Source organism: Mchenga conophoros, linkage group LG10 (genome assembly GCF_057382185.1).
Source record: "Mchenga conophoros isolate Kocher_MC1m ecotype Shallow Benthic linkage group LG10, M_conophoros_male_GT1.1, whole genome shotgun sequence".
Lineage (NCBI taxonomy): Eukaryota > Metazoa > Chordata > Actinopteri > Cichliformes > Cichlidae > Mchenga > Mchenga conophoros.
Genome location: NC_140535.1, coordinates 28,583,028 through 28,603,682, shown reverse-complemented (window position 1 = coordinate 28,603,682; position 20,655 = coordinate 28,583,028). Strand labels below are relative to the sequence as shown.

At 39.3% G+C, this 20,655-nt stretch overlaps 1 protein-coding gene across 10 annotated transcripts in view; it reads left to right on the top strand.

Moving 5' to 3' along the window:
- ncam1a (neural cell adhesion molecule 1a) overlaps positions 1–20,655 on the top strand; it is a 269,401-nt gene that overhangs the window by 212,540 nt on the left and 36,206 nt on the right. For 3 of the 10 annotated variants that reach the window (XM_085289717.1, XM_085289715.1, XM_085289722.1), the window contains 6 exons: positions 3,109–3,293; positions 3,880–3,976; positions 6,346–6,513; positions 9,902–10,027; positions 11,633–11,647; positions 14,334–14,381. In XM_085289717.1, coding sequence (XP_085145843.1) covers positions 3,109–3,293; positions 3,880–3,976; positions 6,346–6,513; positions 9,902–10,027; positions 11,633–11,647; positions 14,334–14,381 — 639 coding nt within the window. The remainder of the gene's footprint in view (positions 1–3,108; positions 3,294–3,879; positions 3,977–6,345; positions 6,514–9,901; positions 10,028–11,632; positions 11,648–14,333; positions 14,382–20,655) is intronic. The other 7 variants (XM_085289718.1, XM_085289716.1, XM_085289724.1 and 4 more) reach the window with 3 other exon arrangements.

Genomic DNA, 20,655 nt, shown 5'->3' with positions numbered 1-20,655 from the left:
AAGATTTATTCATAACACACTTGAAAAGACCCAGGAAAACAGAGTTAACGATCAAAACGATAACAAAATAACGCTGAAAACCGATAAAAACCCTGAAAACCATACATTTCACATCTGAGCCTCAACTCTCGCGGCCCGGTACCAAACGACTCACGGACCGGTACCGTTCCGAGGCCCGGGGGTTGGGGACCGCTGTGCTACAGCACCAAGAAAAAACAAAATGACCCTAATAGTACAGTGTATGTACCCTGGTGATGGTTTAATGCTCCATCAGCACCAAACTATAAACTAGTGCTTTGATGTGTATAAAATTATACTTGATCTCATTTTGACGCCTATCAAATGTTACTTAATTAACAAAAAAAAAAGATAGAGAGAGAGAGAGAATGAGAGAGGGAAATAAGGCCAATGGATGCTTAATTGGATTAATATGCCCCTGTGCTCAGTGCGCTTGTAATTTGCTTAGAGATATAATCACAATTCAGCATTGATAGAGATGTTTAAGGGCTTGCTAGAGTAATCATCAAATTATCAGGTAGCTGATTTACTGTTGCCAAGCAATTATCGATAAGAAAAGGTGCTTTGTCGTGGGCACAGCTCTCACTCACTGTCCCCTCTATCACCGCTCACCCACTCACACATTGGAGACGTTATCGAAGCATGGAAGTTCCTATCTGCCTCACAGCATGATCCCATTAGCTAGGCTGAGCATGTCTAGGTTTGTTCCTGAAGGACTGATAGGAAAGTGTTAATGTCCTTTCTGTTTGACTTCCATTTTGTCAGAGGTTGAAGTTTGTTTAACATGAATGTCTAATGAAAACACTGTTTGAGCTCCAAGCAGGTCACCTGTTACATACTCTTTCTGATTCTCCTAGTCCTGCTGGATGGAGAATTAGAAATTGTAACTTTAGATTTTGCTTTTTATTACAGACTTATGCATGGCTTTTTTCCCCTGCGGTTGTTAAGAGCTGAATATCAGCAAGCATGATGATATTTTAGTATTGAAGCTGCACAGAGCCATTGTTGGCTGCCTGTAGTTCTACTGAAGAGTAACCCCTGCAATAGCCAATTATTCATTCAAGTTAGGATGTCCTGATAGCCAAAGACAAGCTAATTCACCTACTTGGTGTATGGGCATAAGACAGCATTTCTTTCTGCGATACTGATATTGATTACATATTGTATGAAACTGACAGATCAATGAGAGAAAGAAAAACTAATTCATACTACAGATTAATTCCCCAAAGAAGCTGAACAGGAAACACTTTGAATGTAAAACAGTTCAGGGGTTTTTGGTTGGGAGTTTTATGGAGTATTATTTCAGTGTTCCACTAAAAAAGACTAAATTCCTTCTAATAGTAATGCAGTCTTTATATTATGTGTAGTAAGTATCGCTGTTGCTGCCACTTTTGTATGAATGTACTAGTCATGCAAATGTGACGCTGTCATCTTTTTTGTATAACTATTGCATTTGTATGCACTTTGTTATATGATATCATTATGGGCACTGTGCAGTCTATTTAATATACATGAGCTCTATGCAGCCTACTTGATATGTATGAACCCTATGTGGCAGATGCATTCCTCCTATGTTCACCTATACCAGGCTAGCAGCCTGCAGAAATCAAACAGGCAAGTCGCAGGCCCTATAGAGTCAATGAGACCAAAAGCAGCACTGACAGAAAGAGTGAGAATCTAATCAGAGCTGCAGGAGATGGAACACCTATTGACTCAGCCTTGTCCATCAATCCCAGCCGCAGCATGCTGCAGACTTTTAAAGGATAGGGTCAGAAGTAAAGCCCTGGCAGTGTCAGGGGCCACTGCATTTTACGGCACTCGTGAAGCAAAGCATACTTCACTGAATTTAAAATCAATGCTCAGTGATTTGAGCAGGAGATTTTAAAAGGAAACAATGAAGGGAAGAATTAATTAACTTTACCGTCCGTTACCTTTACTCTTGTCTGTTTTCCTGTCAAAAATTGGGGTGCAGTGTAACAGGTTTGGCTATATGGTATCAACTCATTTCATGTAGGAAGTGAAAATAGCTTGGTCAAACTGTTGCTTGGTTTCAGTCGTTTATTTGATTTTTGCTGCATAATCCATAAGTATGCTACAGGCACATATAAGATTAAAGAAATCAAAGAAAAATAATCTGGTCATCAAACCCCGAGCAGTGCTATTTCTTTAAACTAAGTGGTTGTGCTAATTTATAATTATTAGTTATAATGGTTTTTTTTTATTTGTAACACATTCATAAACTCTCTGAAGCATTTTCATGTCTTATAAAACCAGCACAAGTTGGCTGTAAAACATAAATCCATACCATAAAAGGCATTAAATTTATAGATCACAAGTAAAGCATTAGAATTCATTTAGCATCTGTTTACCATTCTGTAAAACTGTAGCTTTTGTCACCATTGCCACGACTGCTTTCTTTTCCGTAGTGAGTGTGTTTTACATGTCTTTTTTCTGCTGCCATGAATTCTAAATCGAGTATTTTTACTGGTAGCCTTGATTAAAGCTGCTAGAAATGTGGAGAAGAGCTTCAAGGATGAAAGGAAATACTGCCATTCGTGACAAGATATAATGGCCATATCCAACTGACTGATACCGTTCTGTCCTTTAGACTTTTCAACAGAGCTTGGAGTTTTTATTATACCGCACATACTTAAAAATCAGTGCTGCTTTTTACAAGCAGATTCCTGTTGGATTCAATTTAGACTGTTGTAAAAGTGAACGTTTTACTCACATACAGCTGATTATATGCAGTATTTACATCTTGGCTGTTTCATCTTGCAGATATTTTGGGTCATTATTGTGCTGTTTGATGAATCCTACATCACCCAGAATGTCTTCTTTTGTTTCATCTGTTTTTCTCCCCATTGAGTATCCAGTACTACTTTCTGCACTACCTAATAATGCATCACATGTGTAGTAAAGGAGTTTGTTCCACGGGTTTGTCAGTCATCTGCATAAATTTGGCCAACCATAAGAGTTGTTTTCTTTAACTTGTCAGATTCAGTTTATTTCCACTGAGTAATTTCAGTAAACCTTTGACAATCTGCTTATCTGTTTCAAGTATCCTCACTCCCCTGTCTATTCCTTCAGATACTCCAAAGATCCTGGGTTCGGTGACAGTATATACATGGGAGGGAAACCCGGCCAACATCAGTTGTGAGGTGGAGGCTCATCCCGGAGCCTCGGTGGTTTGGTTCAGAGACGGCTTCCAGCTGCCCACTGCCAACAGCACTAATATGAAGATCTATAACACACCATCCGTCAGCTACCTTGAGGTGTGCTGCATCTGTCTTCTTAATGCTGATTTCTACTGACATAAAGAGGCACAAAATACACAAACATGCTCTGTATATTTGACATAGTTTGGCAGATTACTTAGAACGCAGCTCCGTTTTTTTTATTGTTTTTGAGAAGTATCCAAAAACGCACACACAAAAAAACAGAGTCGTAGCTCACAAAAGGCTTTCTGTTTGTTACACAAGAATGAATTGTGGCTAATATAAGCCACTGTTTTAGTGAGATTAAAGAGTAACGTGAAAGATTGCATTAAAAGCTAACAAGTAGTTCCAGACCAACTTTAAATGGACTATAATGTGTTAATGAACCAATGGGTAATGATTAAAATCAAGAAATCTGTGCATCTGCATAACAACCAGGCTCCAGATCTAACACAAATGCTAAATAGCAGAAAAGCATTAAGTGAGACTACACCCTAATGATCTACACTGTGTTTAAGTTCGTCATGCATATAGTCAGAGTCTTTTTTTCTTTCTTTTTTTTTGTGTTCACATCCAAAAACTTGAGACATAACCTGATATTTCTCGGTGTTTTTGTCTCTTTTTGTTTCTTTTTGTCTTTCAGATTACCCCTGATTCTCAAAACGACTTTGGCAGTTACAACTGCACAGCGACCAATGTGATGGGTTCTGAATCCAAGGAATTCCTTCTTATCCAAGCAGGTTTGTTAACCAGAAATTACTCCCATTTAGGTGAAATTTTTAGTGTCTTGGGGAAACAAAAGAAACACTCTAAATAATGAAATGACGAGACTTCACGTTTCCAGGCTGGCCAGTGTCTTTTATGCAGAAGTGAAATAAGAACTTCACAAACCACTGCCATGGACTGAATTTTAGAGTCATATTCCCAATATGGATCTAACCACCTAAAAACAAATGGTTTGACAACTCACCAGTAAAACCAAGAGAAAGGTCGATCAGTTTAGCAGTAAAAATGTAAAAGTAATTTCTGAATGCAATCAGAAGCTACTTTAGGAAGCAAAGGTATAAAAAAATCTCCATCAGAAGTTCTAGCAGAGCAGGAACAAATGGAACCACTGCTGTATGCAAGACAAGTGGTAATGAATGAGAAGTATGAATGAAAGATTTAGAATTTATGATGAACTAATTTATCTGCTTTGTCTGTATTTAGAGCAACAGTGCGCAGATCTGAAGCATCTACTTGTGAAAGTGTAGTCAGGATGGTGTGAATTGACTTCAGATGATTAAAAGACTTCTAGCAAAGATATGCGTGTATTGCCTGGATACAAATGAAAAGTGGCATTGTGTTTGTGTATGAGGAAGCACAAAGGCATCCTGCAGTATAAATAGGGAAGAAAAACAAACCAGGACTTGGAGACACTCAGAGCACAGGCTAGACAGGCAATGGAAGAAAATTGAAATCACAGCGGAACTGCCCTTTAAGTCTTATTTTCTCGCGTTAGCTTCATTTGGTATGCAAATTGCTTTGGACCCATTAGAAGTAGAAGGTCGCTCAGGACCTTGTCTAAATGCGGGGTGGTCAAATTAATTATGGTAACACCCTGTGCTGACATTGTGTAATATCCTGTAGGCTTTTTGAGGTCTTTTTTGTAATTTGCTGCATAACTCGTCTGTATGCCTAAAGTGACTGCTTCCAAACAGAGTTATCCTAAAAAGAACCCTGTAAATAAGTCTCCACACCTTTTCTCTGCAATTATGTCCGTGAGAACATTTTTGCATGTAATGTGAGGCAAAGAGCTCGACCAAACGAAGCTATTTGAGACACGGTACTCAGTCCAGAAAAGGCATCATTAAAGAAATCATTGGGTAAGCAGATCCAGGACGCGTGCAGACATATGCAGATGAGCTTATAATTAGTTTAATCCCTCTTGACAGTGACATAGTCATCCCAGTTTGCTTTTTTTTTTAATTATCAGCAGATTGATATCAAAGAAGATTAACGTGCTTCAGCCTCGCTAGTGAACCTGTTTCATTGCAATGTTCATTACACCAAACAAATGAATTAATAATAACGTGGAATAATTGTTTAAACACATATCTTAATCATGATTTTAGTATGTGGCGGCAAATGTCAGCAAAGTCAAAAGACTTCATCCCCCTGGATCCATGTGGGTTTATTTCCAGTAAGGCGATACTCTGTGCATTGACCTGATCATTTTTCTGTATCTAGATGTTTTACCTTGACATGAACATGCAACAAAAAGGCTAGAATAAAAGAAACTGTCACTTTTTAACCAGTGATTTACATGGGACACAAATAATAGACCAGTGTACCACAGAACTAATATACTGATTAGCATCGTAAAGGCTGAAAGATTAAAAACAGAATGACATCGTCCACAGAGGAAAGTTTCATTTTGTTATTAAATCAATCCCAGGGATGAGCTGAAGTTGTACTGTCCCTGCAAACTTTGAGTACCGGGCACACAGTTAGCACGGCTGCAACTTGGTGTCATAATTGTTAATTAATGAATGTGAAGCATTTTCTCTTAAGTTTGATAAAAAAGCCTCGCAAATGAAAACAGTTAATGCTGATGATGTCAGTGAGGACCTTTGTCATAGTACTCACAGAGGTGGGTGTGATTGTTATCTCAAGTGAGGACTGAAATTGCACTGTGGTAAATACCATCCTATGTTTAGCCACAACGTGAGCACTTTTCCAGCATGGTAACATTTTTGTAGTAAGCTGAAATGAGTTTCATGAAAAGAGGGAGAGAGAGAGGATAGAGATGCAAATACAGCCAGAAATATAAAACCGCTATGATAAGAGCTGCTGCTGCTGCTGCTAGATTTCAAATTAGTCGATTGAAGAAGAGTTTATGAAGCTCTGAAACCTATTTTAAATTAATCAAACCGATTCCTAAAATTAAATATTAGTCCTTTTTTTGTTGTTTTTCTTTTTCCCCACACTGCAGCAGAGCAAAGAACATAGTGTGCACAATGGAAGCTAAAAGCAGTTTATGAAAAGCTGTAATTTTTTTTGCTTTTTAAAAAACTTTTGAAAACTGAAAAAAGTATTAACACATTATTTTCCCTGCTTGCCGTTGCAGAGGTGCCGTCATCGCCTGTAATTCAACAAGTGGAGCCTTTCTCAAGCACAGCAGTGGTAAAGTTTGAGGAGCCTGATTCAATGGGTGGAGTGCCAATTATCAAGTATAGAGTGGAATGGCGTTTGCCTGGCCAGGACTGGACTGGCAAGGAGGAAGATGTTGAGGATGGTGAGTCGGTCATAACGCAAACTAAATTTGCTGGATTATCCCTCCTTGTGTATAACAAGCACATGTAGAAGTGGTAGCCTTTACAAAAAATGCCATTATGGAAGTTTAGGGCTCGTATAGCCTCATTTAGCCATTAGCAGGAGATTGAAAATGACTGCTGGGACAAAGATTTCTCTGTATGATTTAGGTTTGCTATGATTCCTGAGTAGTCATCTCTTCCATACATTTCCCCTTAGAGCCCTGAAAAACATACTTTCAGTGAAGCGCAGTGGATGGAAGGGTTGTTATTTACCACTTTCCGTGTCGGCATCAGCTGCATCATCCACACCTTAGTACCACTTAGGCCACTTTAATTCTTAGCATCCAACTGATGCATCATACTTTAAGAGCCATCCTGAAGGGGAGGACTCTAGAGTCCATCTTTGTCAGCAAATCTATGGAATTATTCATTTCTGCCATTAGGTAAAAAAGGCTCAAGGCTTGAGATTTTCTTGTTAATCATAATATTTAAACATTAAATTCCAGGGTAATCCACTGTAAAGTTTGCGGTGCAAAGAGAAACGCAGCACAGCGTTTCAGCTCCGCGACTGTTATGTCTTTATGTCTAGTTCCTACATGCCGAAAACAGTTCTGCGACAACATTTAATCCAAACATGACAGTAGCTGATGTCAAGAAGAGATGTGGAACACAGTATAGCCTAAATGACAGTCAGCTCCGACACTGACAGGCCCTAGATAATATCCCCGTCCCGCTGAGGGTTTGTGGCTCCTGCAAATCTGGATGGTTTTCGTCCTGTCTGCCACATGGGATGTATCAGTCAGTGGCTGACAGGCTGTGCTGTCAGCTCAAGGCCCATGAGCCGCCTGACATGTGAGCGTGTACACAAAACGAAATGCATGGACCCACACGCAAACAGTCAGTGTTGTCAGAAATATTTCATACAGCTAGTTAAACCACTCTGTGTCTAATAAATCTGAGCGATTTTGAAACACACATGCTGTGAAAGGACCTTGCAAAACACATCGTATTTCCTAAGATACTTGTAATATCATTTTTTAAAGGTCTAGCTACTGAAGCTACAATATGCCATGAAGGGAGGCAGTATATTGTTACTGATACTGAATTATCAAGTGGCTGAACTGTGTCAATAAAAAGGCTTTTGTGTCTGTCACAGTACTGTGACCCAGAGCTGCCATCACATGTTTAAAAGCAGTACTGCCAGATATAGATACCACACCCATATCACTGTGGGTCCATGCTATATAGGTACTGATGCTGCTGTGTGCACACACATAAAACAGCCTTACTTCTGCACTGTGTAAATATTTCTGCATGTACTAACAGATCATATGTAGCTTCATGCATTGTGTATCCATATAGTCTGTAGTAATTTCTGTGTAAATATAAAATACTCACATTTGCTTTCCCATAATGCATAAAGTATACAGTGCAGAGTAGATCTTAATGGTAATCTACCTCAGTGCTTGACTGGTATTTCTCACTGATGTGTTTTTGATGGCAGTGGTTTTGGGGCCATGGAGCATTCAGTTCTATACATGAAAATACTCTTTTTCTTTTAGTGTTTTTGTCTTTAGTTTGGGATTTATTGAAGATATACGAGCTCGCACTATTGATAGGCTGATGTTACTGTGAATTCAAATAAGCATTAATTAAAAACACATCATTTTAGGACCTATTTCTAAAATCAGTGAGCATATCAAGTAATATTTCACATTATTTACCTACCTTTTGACTGAAAATTATTAATACTAATCGGTACCTGGATATTATACATTTTTATAATTAAATCTAATCACAAATCCTTAATACTAATAATCATTTTCTCAGATACCCAGTATCTGGATGTCCTTTTATATGTTTTTAACCAAATATTGAATTTTAGTCCTTACTGTTTATGGAAATAACAGTAAATTTTTCACATTGTACACGTAATTACAATATTAGTGCTGCAGTAATGTTGAAAGACACTGACTAAGATGCACCGAATTTAATAACGTTTTATTTGTGGAGAAAACCTTTTACATAAGCAGAGGCAACCAACATGCCCCCCCCCCCCCCCCCCCCCCACAGGTATATTACTTTGAGCTGGCTGTAAAAATTTAATCTGACCATTAATGGACTCAGCAAAGACATCAGTTTTATGCTGCTGCTAAAAGCCCAGTTCTCAATTCATCTGCTCTAATGCTTGAAAGCTGTATTCATGCAGTTTCCCCGAGCAGCCTTATGCTCAGCTCTTTCTGCAAGTCCGTCTCACTGATACATAAATTTGAGACATAAATGGTCACAGTAATGGAGAGATGTTTCTCAGTTGGTTTTCACAGCCTAGATTTGTTCTCATCCATGAAATTACTATTCTTTGTATAGCACACTGAGAGATCAGCCAACTCAGTTTTATAACAAATGTCAAGACCGTGAATGTGTATCGTGACTGAAATCTCAACTGTTCCTTGGAAGGAACAACGTGACTGTCAAAAGCAAATTGTAAACTTAAAAAAATCTTAAAACTGAGTTTTAGAAAGTAATAATTTTATAAGATGTATTACACTTCAATGTAGATTATTGAATATAGATTGTTGTTGTTGTTGGGAGATTATTGGTTATATCAATGGAATTTACCCTGAAAAATGGCATTTAAAGATCACTGCAATGGCCTTTAAAAAAAATAATACACCTGAGAGCTCTTGTATAACAATAGATCTTTGATTCCCCCCCAACAATAGAACCTGAAATATAAAATCACAGAGCCCCTCTGCAATTACAATTTATGCCCTTCTTGGGATTTGTTTTTCACATATACAATTAAAATTAATAACCCCTCTATTGGTCATTGTGGTTGCTGTTTGTATGCAACTGAGTCATTGTTATAAACTCATTAAAATTGTAGTTCACCTGTGGGGTCCTGGCATCAAGTGTCAACAAAAAGCTTTCAGCATGGAATTACTGCCTCGGTTTTTTGTAGTTCCAAGGTTTCATGTAGGAAATCTTCTTCTCCTAACATGGATCAGGCCACAGCAGGCATCCCGCTGAATCATTCTGAGCAACTTATAGGAGAAATACCCCATTTTTATTATATTGTGGTGAGCTTAAGCGAAAGGAGGAGACAGAGATCTCTACTTTGGGAAGCAGAGCAAAGTGTGAGTGTAAAAAACAAAATGAAAACAATCTTGAACGGGTGGACTAGTGCATTACTCTACTGCGGCCTATGAGAAGGTAAGTAGCACGCAGGCAGCCACACTGACCAACCTCACATAAATTGGTAAAAGCCAACATGATTGGGTCACATATGAAATGTTCCCAGAGTCTCAGTTCTGAATTCCTCGGGTCACTGTACACCTTTATGGAATAACACCACCTTGCCTCCAACAGACATGACTGGGATCACCATCACTAATTTGAAACCAGAAACTACATACGAGGTCAGGATGTCCGCCATCAATGGGAAAGGTGAAGGCGAGAGCAGCCAGGCCAGCACTTTCAAGACTGAGCCAGTCCGTAAGTACTCCCCTCGCTTCTTGCTCCTGCTCTAAGTGCTCCTCTGACCCAAATGCTTTGAACCTAATGCCGTAGCTCACTCCGCTGCCTCCCCGTGTCTAGCTGTGCCCAGATGCTTTCACCCTTACGTTCCTCTATTCTCATGCCAAGCCCCCAGCGCAATCCTTTTCCATCCAGGCCAGAAGAAACGATAACTCACGACGACGCCGTCACTCCATGATCCAACTTTGTTAATAGGGTTAACGATGCAATGTGTAACCTACCTCTCCTTCATCACCTAGCACTTTTATGTACCTCTTTTTTTGGTGAATGTTTGCAGCGTGTAAGTCTGAATGAACCCTCGTCTTCATAGCCCACAGCTCAGGTGATTTACTGAAAGCTTTCTGCAAAGTACGTGCACATTCTTAAAGCTGATTTATACTTCAGTGTGAAGGAGTGTTGTCTCTGTATTTATAGTTCAGTGACAGCATGCATTTTTAATGTAGCAGCCACACATCGAGTCCTGCTGAGAATTGTTTATATTTTCTGATAGTGATGGCAGAGCATGATGAATTACTGGATATTTTAGAAGGTCAAGAACATTTTCTATTTAACGGCGTTAAAGCGGGTTTGGTGGATATTCTGGACATATTTGTCATTGCCCTTGGTGCTTCCTATATATCACAGCTTAGTTAGTTAGACATATGGGGCAAACTTTACATCAAAGAGCAGGTATGTGACACTTGTCATCACCAGGATGTGTCGGCCTGACATGAAATGTGACTTTGAGTGTATTTTTGTCACACGCTTCTCACTGAAGTATAAATTGGGCCAGATAGTAGTGTAAATACGCGTACATTCTGCATTTTGATTCTCTTTCAAATCCAAATCATATAGCAAAAATGATCCAGTAACTGCTGTTTAACATGATAACAAGTGATTGCACATTGTAACATAGTAAAAAATAATAAGGATGTAAATTCACGGGAGAGGAAACAGAGCTTTTTATCAGTCAGCATTTCAAACCAAGGTCAGGAATAAATCTTTGTCTTATTTTGTGCCTGCCTTCATGTCACACTTCCATTTGTGTGCTTCTTCACCCCCCCCCCCCCCCCCCCTTTAGAAATAGCTCCTCAGCATCCTCTTATTTTGCTTGCAGTAAAAAAAAAAACAAATCTCTTCCCTGTGTTCATTATGCTTATTTTGGAAACCCTTTTAACTTGAAGTTCAGCTCAGACGTTACAAAAATTGACTAAAATTTGATGGAGGAATCATATTAGATGCTGTAATCAGTTTGTTATATTGCATCAGAGTGGGGGGAGGGGGGGATTATCAGCCGCAAATCCAGATTCCTTACCTTGATCGACACCTTGAAGTCATTAAAAGTATTTTCTACTGTAGTTGCTGATACAGTACCAGTATTATCAACTGTAAAACAGAGAGAAGCAGAACTTTGTGTGAACAGAATACTCAGTAAGGCACAATAGACAGTGGGTTAACGATTTGACAGGGCAGCTGGCCTCTTTCATTGATCATATTTCTCATTTCATTGTTTTTTTCTTCTCTTTGTTTTATTGTTTTCTCATCTGGTTTTTCATCTGTTCTCTCTTCCATTGGACTTCTCAGGGTATTCTGTCACAAGTAAGTTTCTGTCCTCCATGTCTTGGCTGCTTTATATTCGTCTGCATTTTGTCTCCATCCTCCCGTTGTATTTTACCCTCACCGTTCTCTGTGTTAAAAAAAATGAGTGGTTACTAAATGATGCTACAGCCAACTGGATGTAAGAACTGATCACACAGTGTTCCACAGAATCATCATCCAGTGCCCCAGAACTATGAATTTTCTTTTTCCCCCCAACCAATCAGCATTAGTTTCTTCTTCTTTTTTTTTTCCTAATATAGCAAATGGAATACTTTTATGCAGTGTCAGGATCATTTTAGAGATATATGTGTGATGGTCTTAAAGAGCAGGTTGTTTTCTGCAACAGTCCTGCTTGTAATTCCTGTTTTTTTTAGTGTTTTTTGTCTCATGACGCCTTAAAGGTGTGGTTTTTTTTTTTCTTTAAAAAAAAATTATGTACTTCTGCATTGCAGTAGTTCAGTCAGGGAATGTTATATAAGGAATATACTCTCTTCAGACTATGAAGTCGCCTAAATTAAAGACTATATATAGTTGCATTATCCGACGATGTATGGAATCATTTCTGGTAATTATTTTAAAAACCAGGTGTCTTTGCATATATTTTACGTATATTCCAGTCTTCAACTGCCCCAGATCTTTTGGGTTCCCATTCTTTTGATATTAGATGTTTTCAGACACAGAGATTAATATCTGGAAAGTAAGAAAATAAAAAAACTACTAGTTTGCAGTAGATTACTGGAGGAGGGAGGTGTAGCTTTCTTTGAGAAAAGACTGTGCTTACTGTTACACAGGAAGAGGTTTTAATATCTCGTATAATACAGAGACCCAGAAGCTCAATGCATTGTATCTTCCTTAATAGAAAAATACACACATACACACACAGAAAAACATTTCACCAATTCACTTTATCTACAACCTTTAGAAGAATGTTGAAAAGTGAAAAAATACAACCAAATACTGAAACACTGCAGTGCAAGTAAACTTCAGCAGAAAAGTTTCCAGCCAGAACTAAAAAGTAGTGAAAACAGCTCGACATGCTTGCCAATTACATTTCAACACAATAGTGTTGAAATGTAAATCGGATTTGAACCTAGGACCTTTTTGTCCTGAGGCAATAGTGCTAACCACCAGTGCCTCATATTAAGAAGGTCCAGGGTTTGAATCCACCAGTCTGCTGGGACTTTTTTGTGTGGAGTTTGCTTGTTCACCGTTTGGGTTCTTGAGTATTTTGGCTTCCTCCCACGGTCTAAGGACATTCTAAGTTGGCCGTAGTTGTGAATGTGATTGTGTGAATGGTTGTCGGTCTCTCTGTGTTCGCCCTGCGATAAATAGGCGACCTGTCCAGGGTGTACCCTGCCTCTCGCCCCAACGTACCCAGCTAATCGTGATTCTAAATTAGATAATCAGAAGAAAGATGGATAGATTTTCTGATTACATTTTCTTCAACACAGTGCACTGACTTCATAGTACCACTGTCAAAAGCTTCAGTTCCAGAAGCATGACTGGGAAATGTGCAGCTGTTTACATTGTGTGTATGTTTTCTGCCGTATAATACTTTTAGGGACAAATAAGTTGCGTCTTTTTAAAAGAGAGTTAAAGAGAAGAATTTAATTAACTTGGTGTAAAGAGTGTAATAGTGCTGTAGCGCCTAAGTGTTTGGGTGAGTGTGTGTGTCTGATTGTTGTGCTTATAATTTTGTTAAGCGAGTAATTGTATGTTGTTGCTGTAAACAAAACAAAAGGCAGTTGCCATAGGTATAGTAAGAAATCAATATGACATGTTACAGTCACTACTGTACAAACAAGAATGCAGCTTTTTCCTCAAAAGTCTTACAAGCGCTGCAAAATTTTGGTAAATCTGGCCATAATTTTACTTTCATAAGAACTTAATTTAATGCTACAGGCCTGAGCTTTCAAAAGATAAAGGAGCATAATTTCTGTCAACTTATAAGTTGTTCATTTCAGCCTTTTATGCATTCTAAATATCGAGGCGCTATAAGCAGCCACGGTCTTAAACCCAGGTGGGCTGTCAAGACCTGAGCCCAGTATTTCAGGCAAGAAAATTCTAAATCTGTTTGCAAATATCTAAAATGCATGTATGCATGCAATGTGGGAGGAACCTAGGAAACCACAGTTGTGAACCATTTGGCTTCAGTTGGATCAGTGGGAGGACATGAACAAACCTATTCCTGTAAACTGCCTAAATGTTATGATTCTTAGTGTATTTGCAGCCCACTAGTTTACAATATCTAACACTTGAAGAACTATGAGCTTTTTAAACTCTTAGATGAATAGCTGTCAGTGGTTGTCAGCAAGAAGAAATGATGTCTTAGCAAGCGCTCACATTTCCATTGCTGTTAAAGAGCAAAGATCTGAGCTTAGTGAGCATGTAAATGCTACTGGTTGGGCCAGAATTACACAGTAAGTTTTGTGTTCTTATAAGTGGCACAATGCACCCTGAGAGAACCAGTATATAATCAGTATGAAAATATCAAATGGAAATATAAAATTGCATTTATTCATATCATTTCATGTCCATATTAACACATTAGATTTGATTTAGATTTGTCAGTGATCCAGGCAAATTCTTTATGACCAAGAGACAAAAAGAAACAGTCCCATCCTTGAGGGGGTTTTTTTCTGTTGAGGACTCCAGCGCCTCTCATTTTGTTTTCACCATCTTTCAGTTTCATCAGAGATACCACCCCCTATTGCTGCCACCAGTATGGCCCGTAGTGAGTATGCCAGTCCAGCAGTGTGCGCTGTGTCTCTTTACCTCTCTTACCTGCTTGGCATTGCATCTAGTTTTCATTTATATTTGTTGTGGGTCATAGGAGGGCTCAGAATCCCTCTACAGAGTGAAAATTGACAAAGAAATCGAATAGCTTTGCTAATTGTCTCAAATACTTAAAAATTTAGATTTTTACTAACACTTAAAGGTTAACCATCTGACATAGTGTTGTGTTTGCAGAATTAACACAACTTGCCTGTTCATTAATATTCAAAATTAGATTCTTGAGACCGTTGTTGTGCAGTTGGAATATATGAGTTTTTTTTACCAGGCCTGCTTTATCTACTGAGCCGCTTACTTTGACAGGTGTAGAGGATACTTACTGTAGTTTAATTGCTATTTGTAGAGGTATCATGCTAACACCTTAGTATAAAGTTAGGTGGTTTATAGAAAACTCATACCACTACATCATACAAATTGTTTATGCTATTATTTGCTATAAACATTAAGGTAGTAGGGTCCATGCTAACACCTCATATTCTGTTTGTGTCATAACAGAATGCTGCAATTTCTATACTTTTACTGAGTAAAAACATTCGTAATTTAAGCAAATTCTAGTGTACTTACATATTTAGTTGATCTTAAAGTAGATTCAGTGAACATTTATTTTGCACCATTTTTTCTCCTAAAAACAAAGCTAAACATCAAATCAGCGTATGTTCAATGTGCCATTTGTTCACGCTAACGGGCATGGCTGCTAATGACAAATGAAAGCTAATTTTCAGATGTATCTGTTTATTTGTAAAAATAAAAAAAATAAAAAAAAGCGTGCAAAAAAAGGGAAGGCAACCGCCCAAAAAATGATCAAACAATTTACTATTAAGATCTCACATACTGAGGAGCTATTAAAGTATTGAAAGCTATTTCTGGTTCTTACCCTGTTATCTGTTTAGGTGAGACACAGCATATAGTTAAGCTGATCTGACAGTTGTTAAAGTACAGTTTGGTTGGTCCCGCAGTGTTGTTACATTCACAGCTGAACGAACCATGAGGAGCCATTCTTTAAAATGACAGAAGGATATCTGTCTTTTCGGTGAATCTTTCAGTTGTTTCATCCACTCAATTTAATCACAACTTGTTTTCTCCCAGATCGCTCATGAGTTGAATCCTCCCCTTAGTGTGCATTCACTCCATTTCTCTCTGAAAAGCCAGACAGCAGCGTGTTAACAGCATCTCAAAATCATCCTTCATGTATTGACTGGCTACGCCAGAGCATGGATAGCCACTGCCAATTGTTCTTTATCTGACTGGGACTGAAAGCTGTGACTAAGTAGGAAGCAGAGACCAGGATTTTCTAATGAATGTTTTAAGGGAATGGACCAAAAATAACTTGCTCCTCCACAAATACTTTTTGTGAATACTTAGCCCGTTTTCTGAAAAACAAGAAAAAGGGAGATCGCTGACACTGATCAACAAAGCCCAAGCAGACCCGGGTTGAGGTTTTTAACGTCATTGTGTGCAGTAAAATTTTAACCAGTAGCACTGCTAAGTGACTAACCTGTCTGACTGCTTATTGCTGTCATTTGTGGTTTTCACAGACCTTAAAACGTCATTTTGGTTAACAGTGTGCAGTGTGTAAAGAAGCATAACATGTGTGTTTGGTCACTGGAGTATTTGCTGTAAGTGTAGTTGCTCCTTTTAAGTTCCTGATGTATGATGTGTCTGCTGTGTGAGATCTGTATGTCTCAATATTGTTCTTAACAAGTCTTTCCTTTTTGACACACCATTTTAATAACATTTGTCTAATGCAGTTGTGACTATTCATTAGCTTGAAATAGGATGCAGCTGATGGCAGTGTATCTGCTCAGTGCTTTTACAAATGCATTCCTCAGAACAAATGCCACATGTGCTTTTTTAGATTGTCGTAGAACTTATTTCTTCAGATTTTTCATGTGTTCCTATTGTTGTCTGCTGTGTTGTGTATCATACTTAGTTGGCATGGTTTTATTCCCAAAGCTGCAGAGTTTCCTCTGTTTTCATTTAAGCTCTATTGTTACCAAAAAAAACACAACAACAACTAAAATTGATTTGTATTGATTTTAAAATTGATTTTCTGTTCGACATGTCATTTATTTTCAAAGACAATCAGCCCTACTAGAATGGGTACAAGTTAAAATTCAGATCTGGCCAAATTGTTACCAAAATAAATAACAGAGGGAAAAAAATGCCAGAGGAAAAGCTGTCAACTGGATGCATGAGGCAATTCTGGGTGTGTAGTTTTGGCTGAGTCTTCAATATCTTAATTAGTTTATTTGTTTGGTTATTTACTGATATTCTCAGTGTTGTTAACAGCCATAACTAAATATCCAGTACCTCATATATTCAATAACATATTTTTTATATGTTCAAAAACTTCTGTTTATCAATTTACGATTTGTTTTTGTTATTCTGTTTTGTCATTATGTCTTTAACATTCTTGTTTTTGTTTTTTTATTATTATTTTGACATGTTTTCATCATTTCAAAATGTTTTGTATGTTTCCCATATGCCCCCCACCTGTCCCTGCTACCCCCCACACTTTCCCTCTTTTTCTTCTTCTATGTTATCCTTTCAACCATTCATGTCCGTGGCATCATGTGACTTTGTCATGTGGCTCTTGCATGGTGCTGATGATGTCGTCTTCGCTGACCAACAGAAGGTAAATTTCCTTTGTTTAGTTCGAGACCATTACATCAGCAATAATCATGCGCAAGGCCTTTGTTAAATTAGGCTCATAGAAGAGGCATTAAAACATTTTCAGTTTTATTCATTTAGCCATTTGTTTCATCTACGAGCCATTATGTAATTAAGTAACAAACATTCACTAACCATGACTTTCATAATCAAAGCGATTACTAATAATAATAACCACAATGATTATTTTCCCTTGCATTTATAGAGTAACACCAAATTTACTCTTGGTGCCTTGAGTATTTGTGTGTGGGTGTGTGTGTACAGAACTTTGTAGAATGTGTGTGTGTGTGTGTGTGTGTGTGTGTACATATATGAGTACATATATGAGAGTGTGTGTGTATATATATAAAAAAAAAAACACCCAGCACGCCCCTGCGGGCGGTTTATCCTTCAAGCTCGGGTCCTCTACCAGAGGCCTGGGAGCTTGAGGGTCATATATATATATATATATATATATATATATATATATATATATATATATATATATATATATGAATGATGCCTGTCAGGCATCATATCGGCTAAGATGAACAGGCACATGGGTCAATACATGAGCGGGACACAGAAAGGAATTGGCAAGAATACCAGAGGCGCAAAACACCAGCTACTGGTAGACAGAACAATCAGCCGAGACTGCAAGACCAGACTGACAAACCTGTGCACTGCCTGGATTGATTACAAGAAGGCCTATGACTCAATGCCCCACAGCTGGATACTGGAAAGCCTAGAATTGTACAAGATCAATGGGACCCTAAGAGCCTTCATCAGGAACTCAATGGGGATGTGGCGTACAACACTAGAGGCCAACTCCAAGCCCATAGCACAAGTCACCATCAAGTGCGGGATCTACCAAGGAGATGCTCTGTCCCCACTGCTGTTCTGCATAGGCCTGAACCCCCTCAGTGAGATCATTAACAAGACTGGCTATGGATACCGACTACGGAACGGAGCAGTTGTCAGCCACCTCCTGTACATGGATGACATCAAGCTGTATGCCAAGACTGAACGAGACATCGATTCACTGATCCACACTACCAGGCTATACAGCAATGACATTGGAATGTCGTTCGGACTGGAGAAGTGTAGTCGGATGGTATCAAAGAGAGGGAAGGTAGTCAGAACTGAGGGGATTGAACTACCAGAAGGCAACATTGCAGACATAGAGGACAGTTACAAGTACCTGGGGATCCCGCAGGCAAATGGGAACCATGAAGAGGCCGCTAGAAAGGCTGCAACCACCAAGTACCTGCAGAGGGTCAGGCAAGTCCTGAGGAGTCAGCTGAATGGTAAGAACAAGATCCGGGCCATCAACACGTACGCCCTACCCGTGATCAGGTACCCTGCTGGGGTAATAGGCTGGCCAAAGGAGGAGATAGAAGCCACTGACATAAAGACAAGAAAGCTCCTTACCATGCATGGAGGGTTTCACCCCAAGTCCAGCACCCTGAGGCTGTACGCTAAGCGGAAGGAAGGGGGCCGGGGACTGGTGAGTGTCAGCACCACAGTCCAGGATGAGACAAGGAACATCCAAGAATACATTGGGAAGATGGCCCCAACTGACCGAGTGCTCAGTGAATACCTCAGGCAGCAGAAACCCAAGAAAGAGGAGGGAGACGAGGAACCATCATGGAAGGACAGGCCCCTGCACGGTATGTACCACCGGCAGATAGAGGAGGTGGCTGATATCCAGAAATCCTACCAGTGGCTGGACAAAGCTGGACTGAAAGACAGCACAGAGGCACTAATCATGGCAGCACAAGAACAAGCTCTGAGCACAAGATCCATAGAGGCTGGGGTCTATCACACCAGGCAAGACCCCAGGTGCAGGCTGTGTAAAGATGCCCCAGAGACAATCCAGCACATAACAGCAGGGTGCAAGATGCTAGCAGGCAAGGCATACATGGAACGCCATAACCAAGTGGCCGGCATAGTGTACAGGAACATCTGTGCCGAGTATAACCTGGAAGTCCCGAGGTCAAAATGGGAGATGCCCCCAAGGGTGGTGGAGAATGACCGAGCTAAGATCCTGTGGGACTTCCAGATACAGACGGACAAAATGGTGGTGGCTAACCAACCGGACATAGTGGTGGTAGACAAACAGAAGAAGACGGCCGTAGTGATCGATGTAGCGGTTCCGAATGACAGCAATATCAGGAAGAAGGAACACGAGAAGCTGGAGAAATACCAAGGGCTCAGAGAAGAGCTCGAGAGGATGTGGAGGGTGAAGGTAACGGTGGTCCCCGTGGTAATCGGAGCACTAGGTGCGGTGACTCCCAAGCTAGGCGAGTGGCTCCAGCAGATCCCGGGAACAACATCGGAGATCTCTGTCCAGAAGAGCGCAGTCCTGGGAACAGCTAAGATACTGCGCAGGACCCTCAAGCTCCCAGGCCTCTGGTAGAGGACCCGAGCTTGAAGGATAAACCGCCCGCAGGGGCGTGCTGGGTGTTTTTTATATATATGTATAGCTGAAGCTGAGCTTCAACTAAGCTAAAATTAACACCACAAACAACACTAATCTTCATAGAGCCAGCAATGCAAGAGTGATGTAAGTTTGAAGAATTAACATGTAGAATTTAGTTTTTTTCTCTGTAGTGCCAAATCACAGCACAACAGTCATCTTAAAGCACAATAAAACAGAGAAAATAGACAAAAGATTTTATACACACGCTAAATTGATGCATAAGATCAGGTTCAGATCTGTTAAACGCACTTAAACAGCCTATATCCTTAACTTGGATCAATAAGTAGACCACTGCGTAATAAATAATGACACGATTGTGATATTTTCTCTTTCTGTAAGTGTAAATAACTACATTCTGAATGTGAAACATTCACATTTACAAAACAGTCACAGCTTGAAATGTCTTTTGAAAAAAGTCAGTGCGTTTTCAACAATGCATGTTAAAATTTGTAGATAACGGTGGGCCATTACAGGCGCAAAATCATTCCACACCCAGTATTCTGGAAATAAAACTATAATAGCGTTTTACTTATTCCATTCAAACAGCAAGCTGCAGAAGTGCTCACATTTTTAAACTTTGCAGACAGTTTCGCTCCTGTGTAGTAATCCTGGTACAACTGCATCAGTAATACCAGTGCATTTTAGCAACAAATTCAAGATATTAGTGCAATTTTTAAACTTTGCAAAGCCATTGTGCAAATTTTCCAGCTATGTCTGACACCTAGGCACTATTGGATGTGCTGCAGAGCAAAGTGCTACTGGATGCATATGCTTAATTTCATCTTTCTTTTTAAACATAATTTTTGAGTTCTCACCCTGGTTAACATAGAAGTTATGACTATACTTATGACTAATTAGAAAAATCTTTAACAAAGTCACACATAATTGTGTCATATTATGTTTCATGTAAAATGTGTTGTTGTTAACATGATTTGCCTTTAATATGGCCAAATGCCTTCACAGATAGCATTGCAAAGCATTTTTTAAACCCCACTTTTCCGGTTTTGTAACAAACCATTTCATTATGAATTCTTTTTAAACATCATACGAGCAGCCCCACAAAGTGCCACTAACCACAATTTGC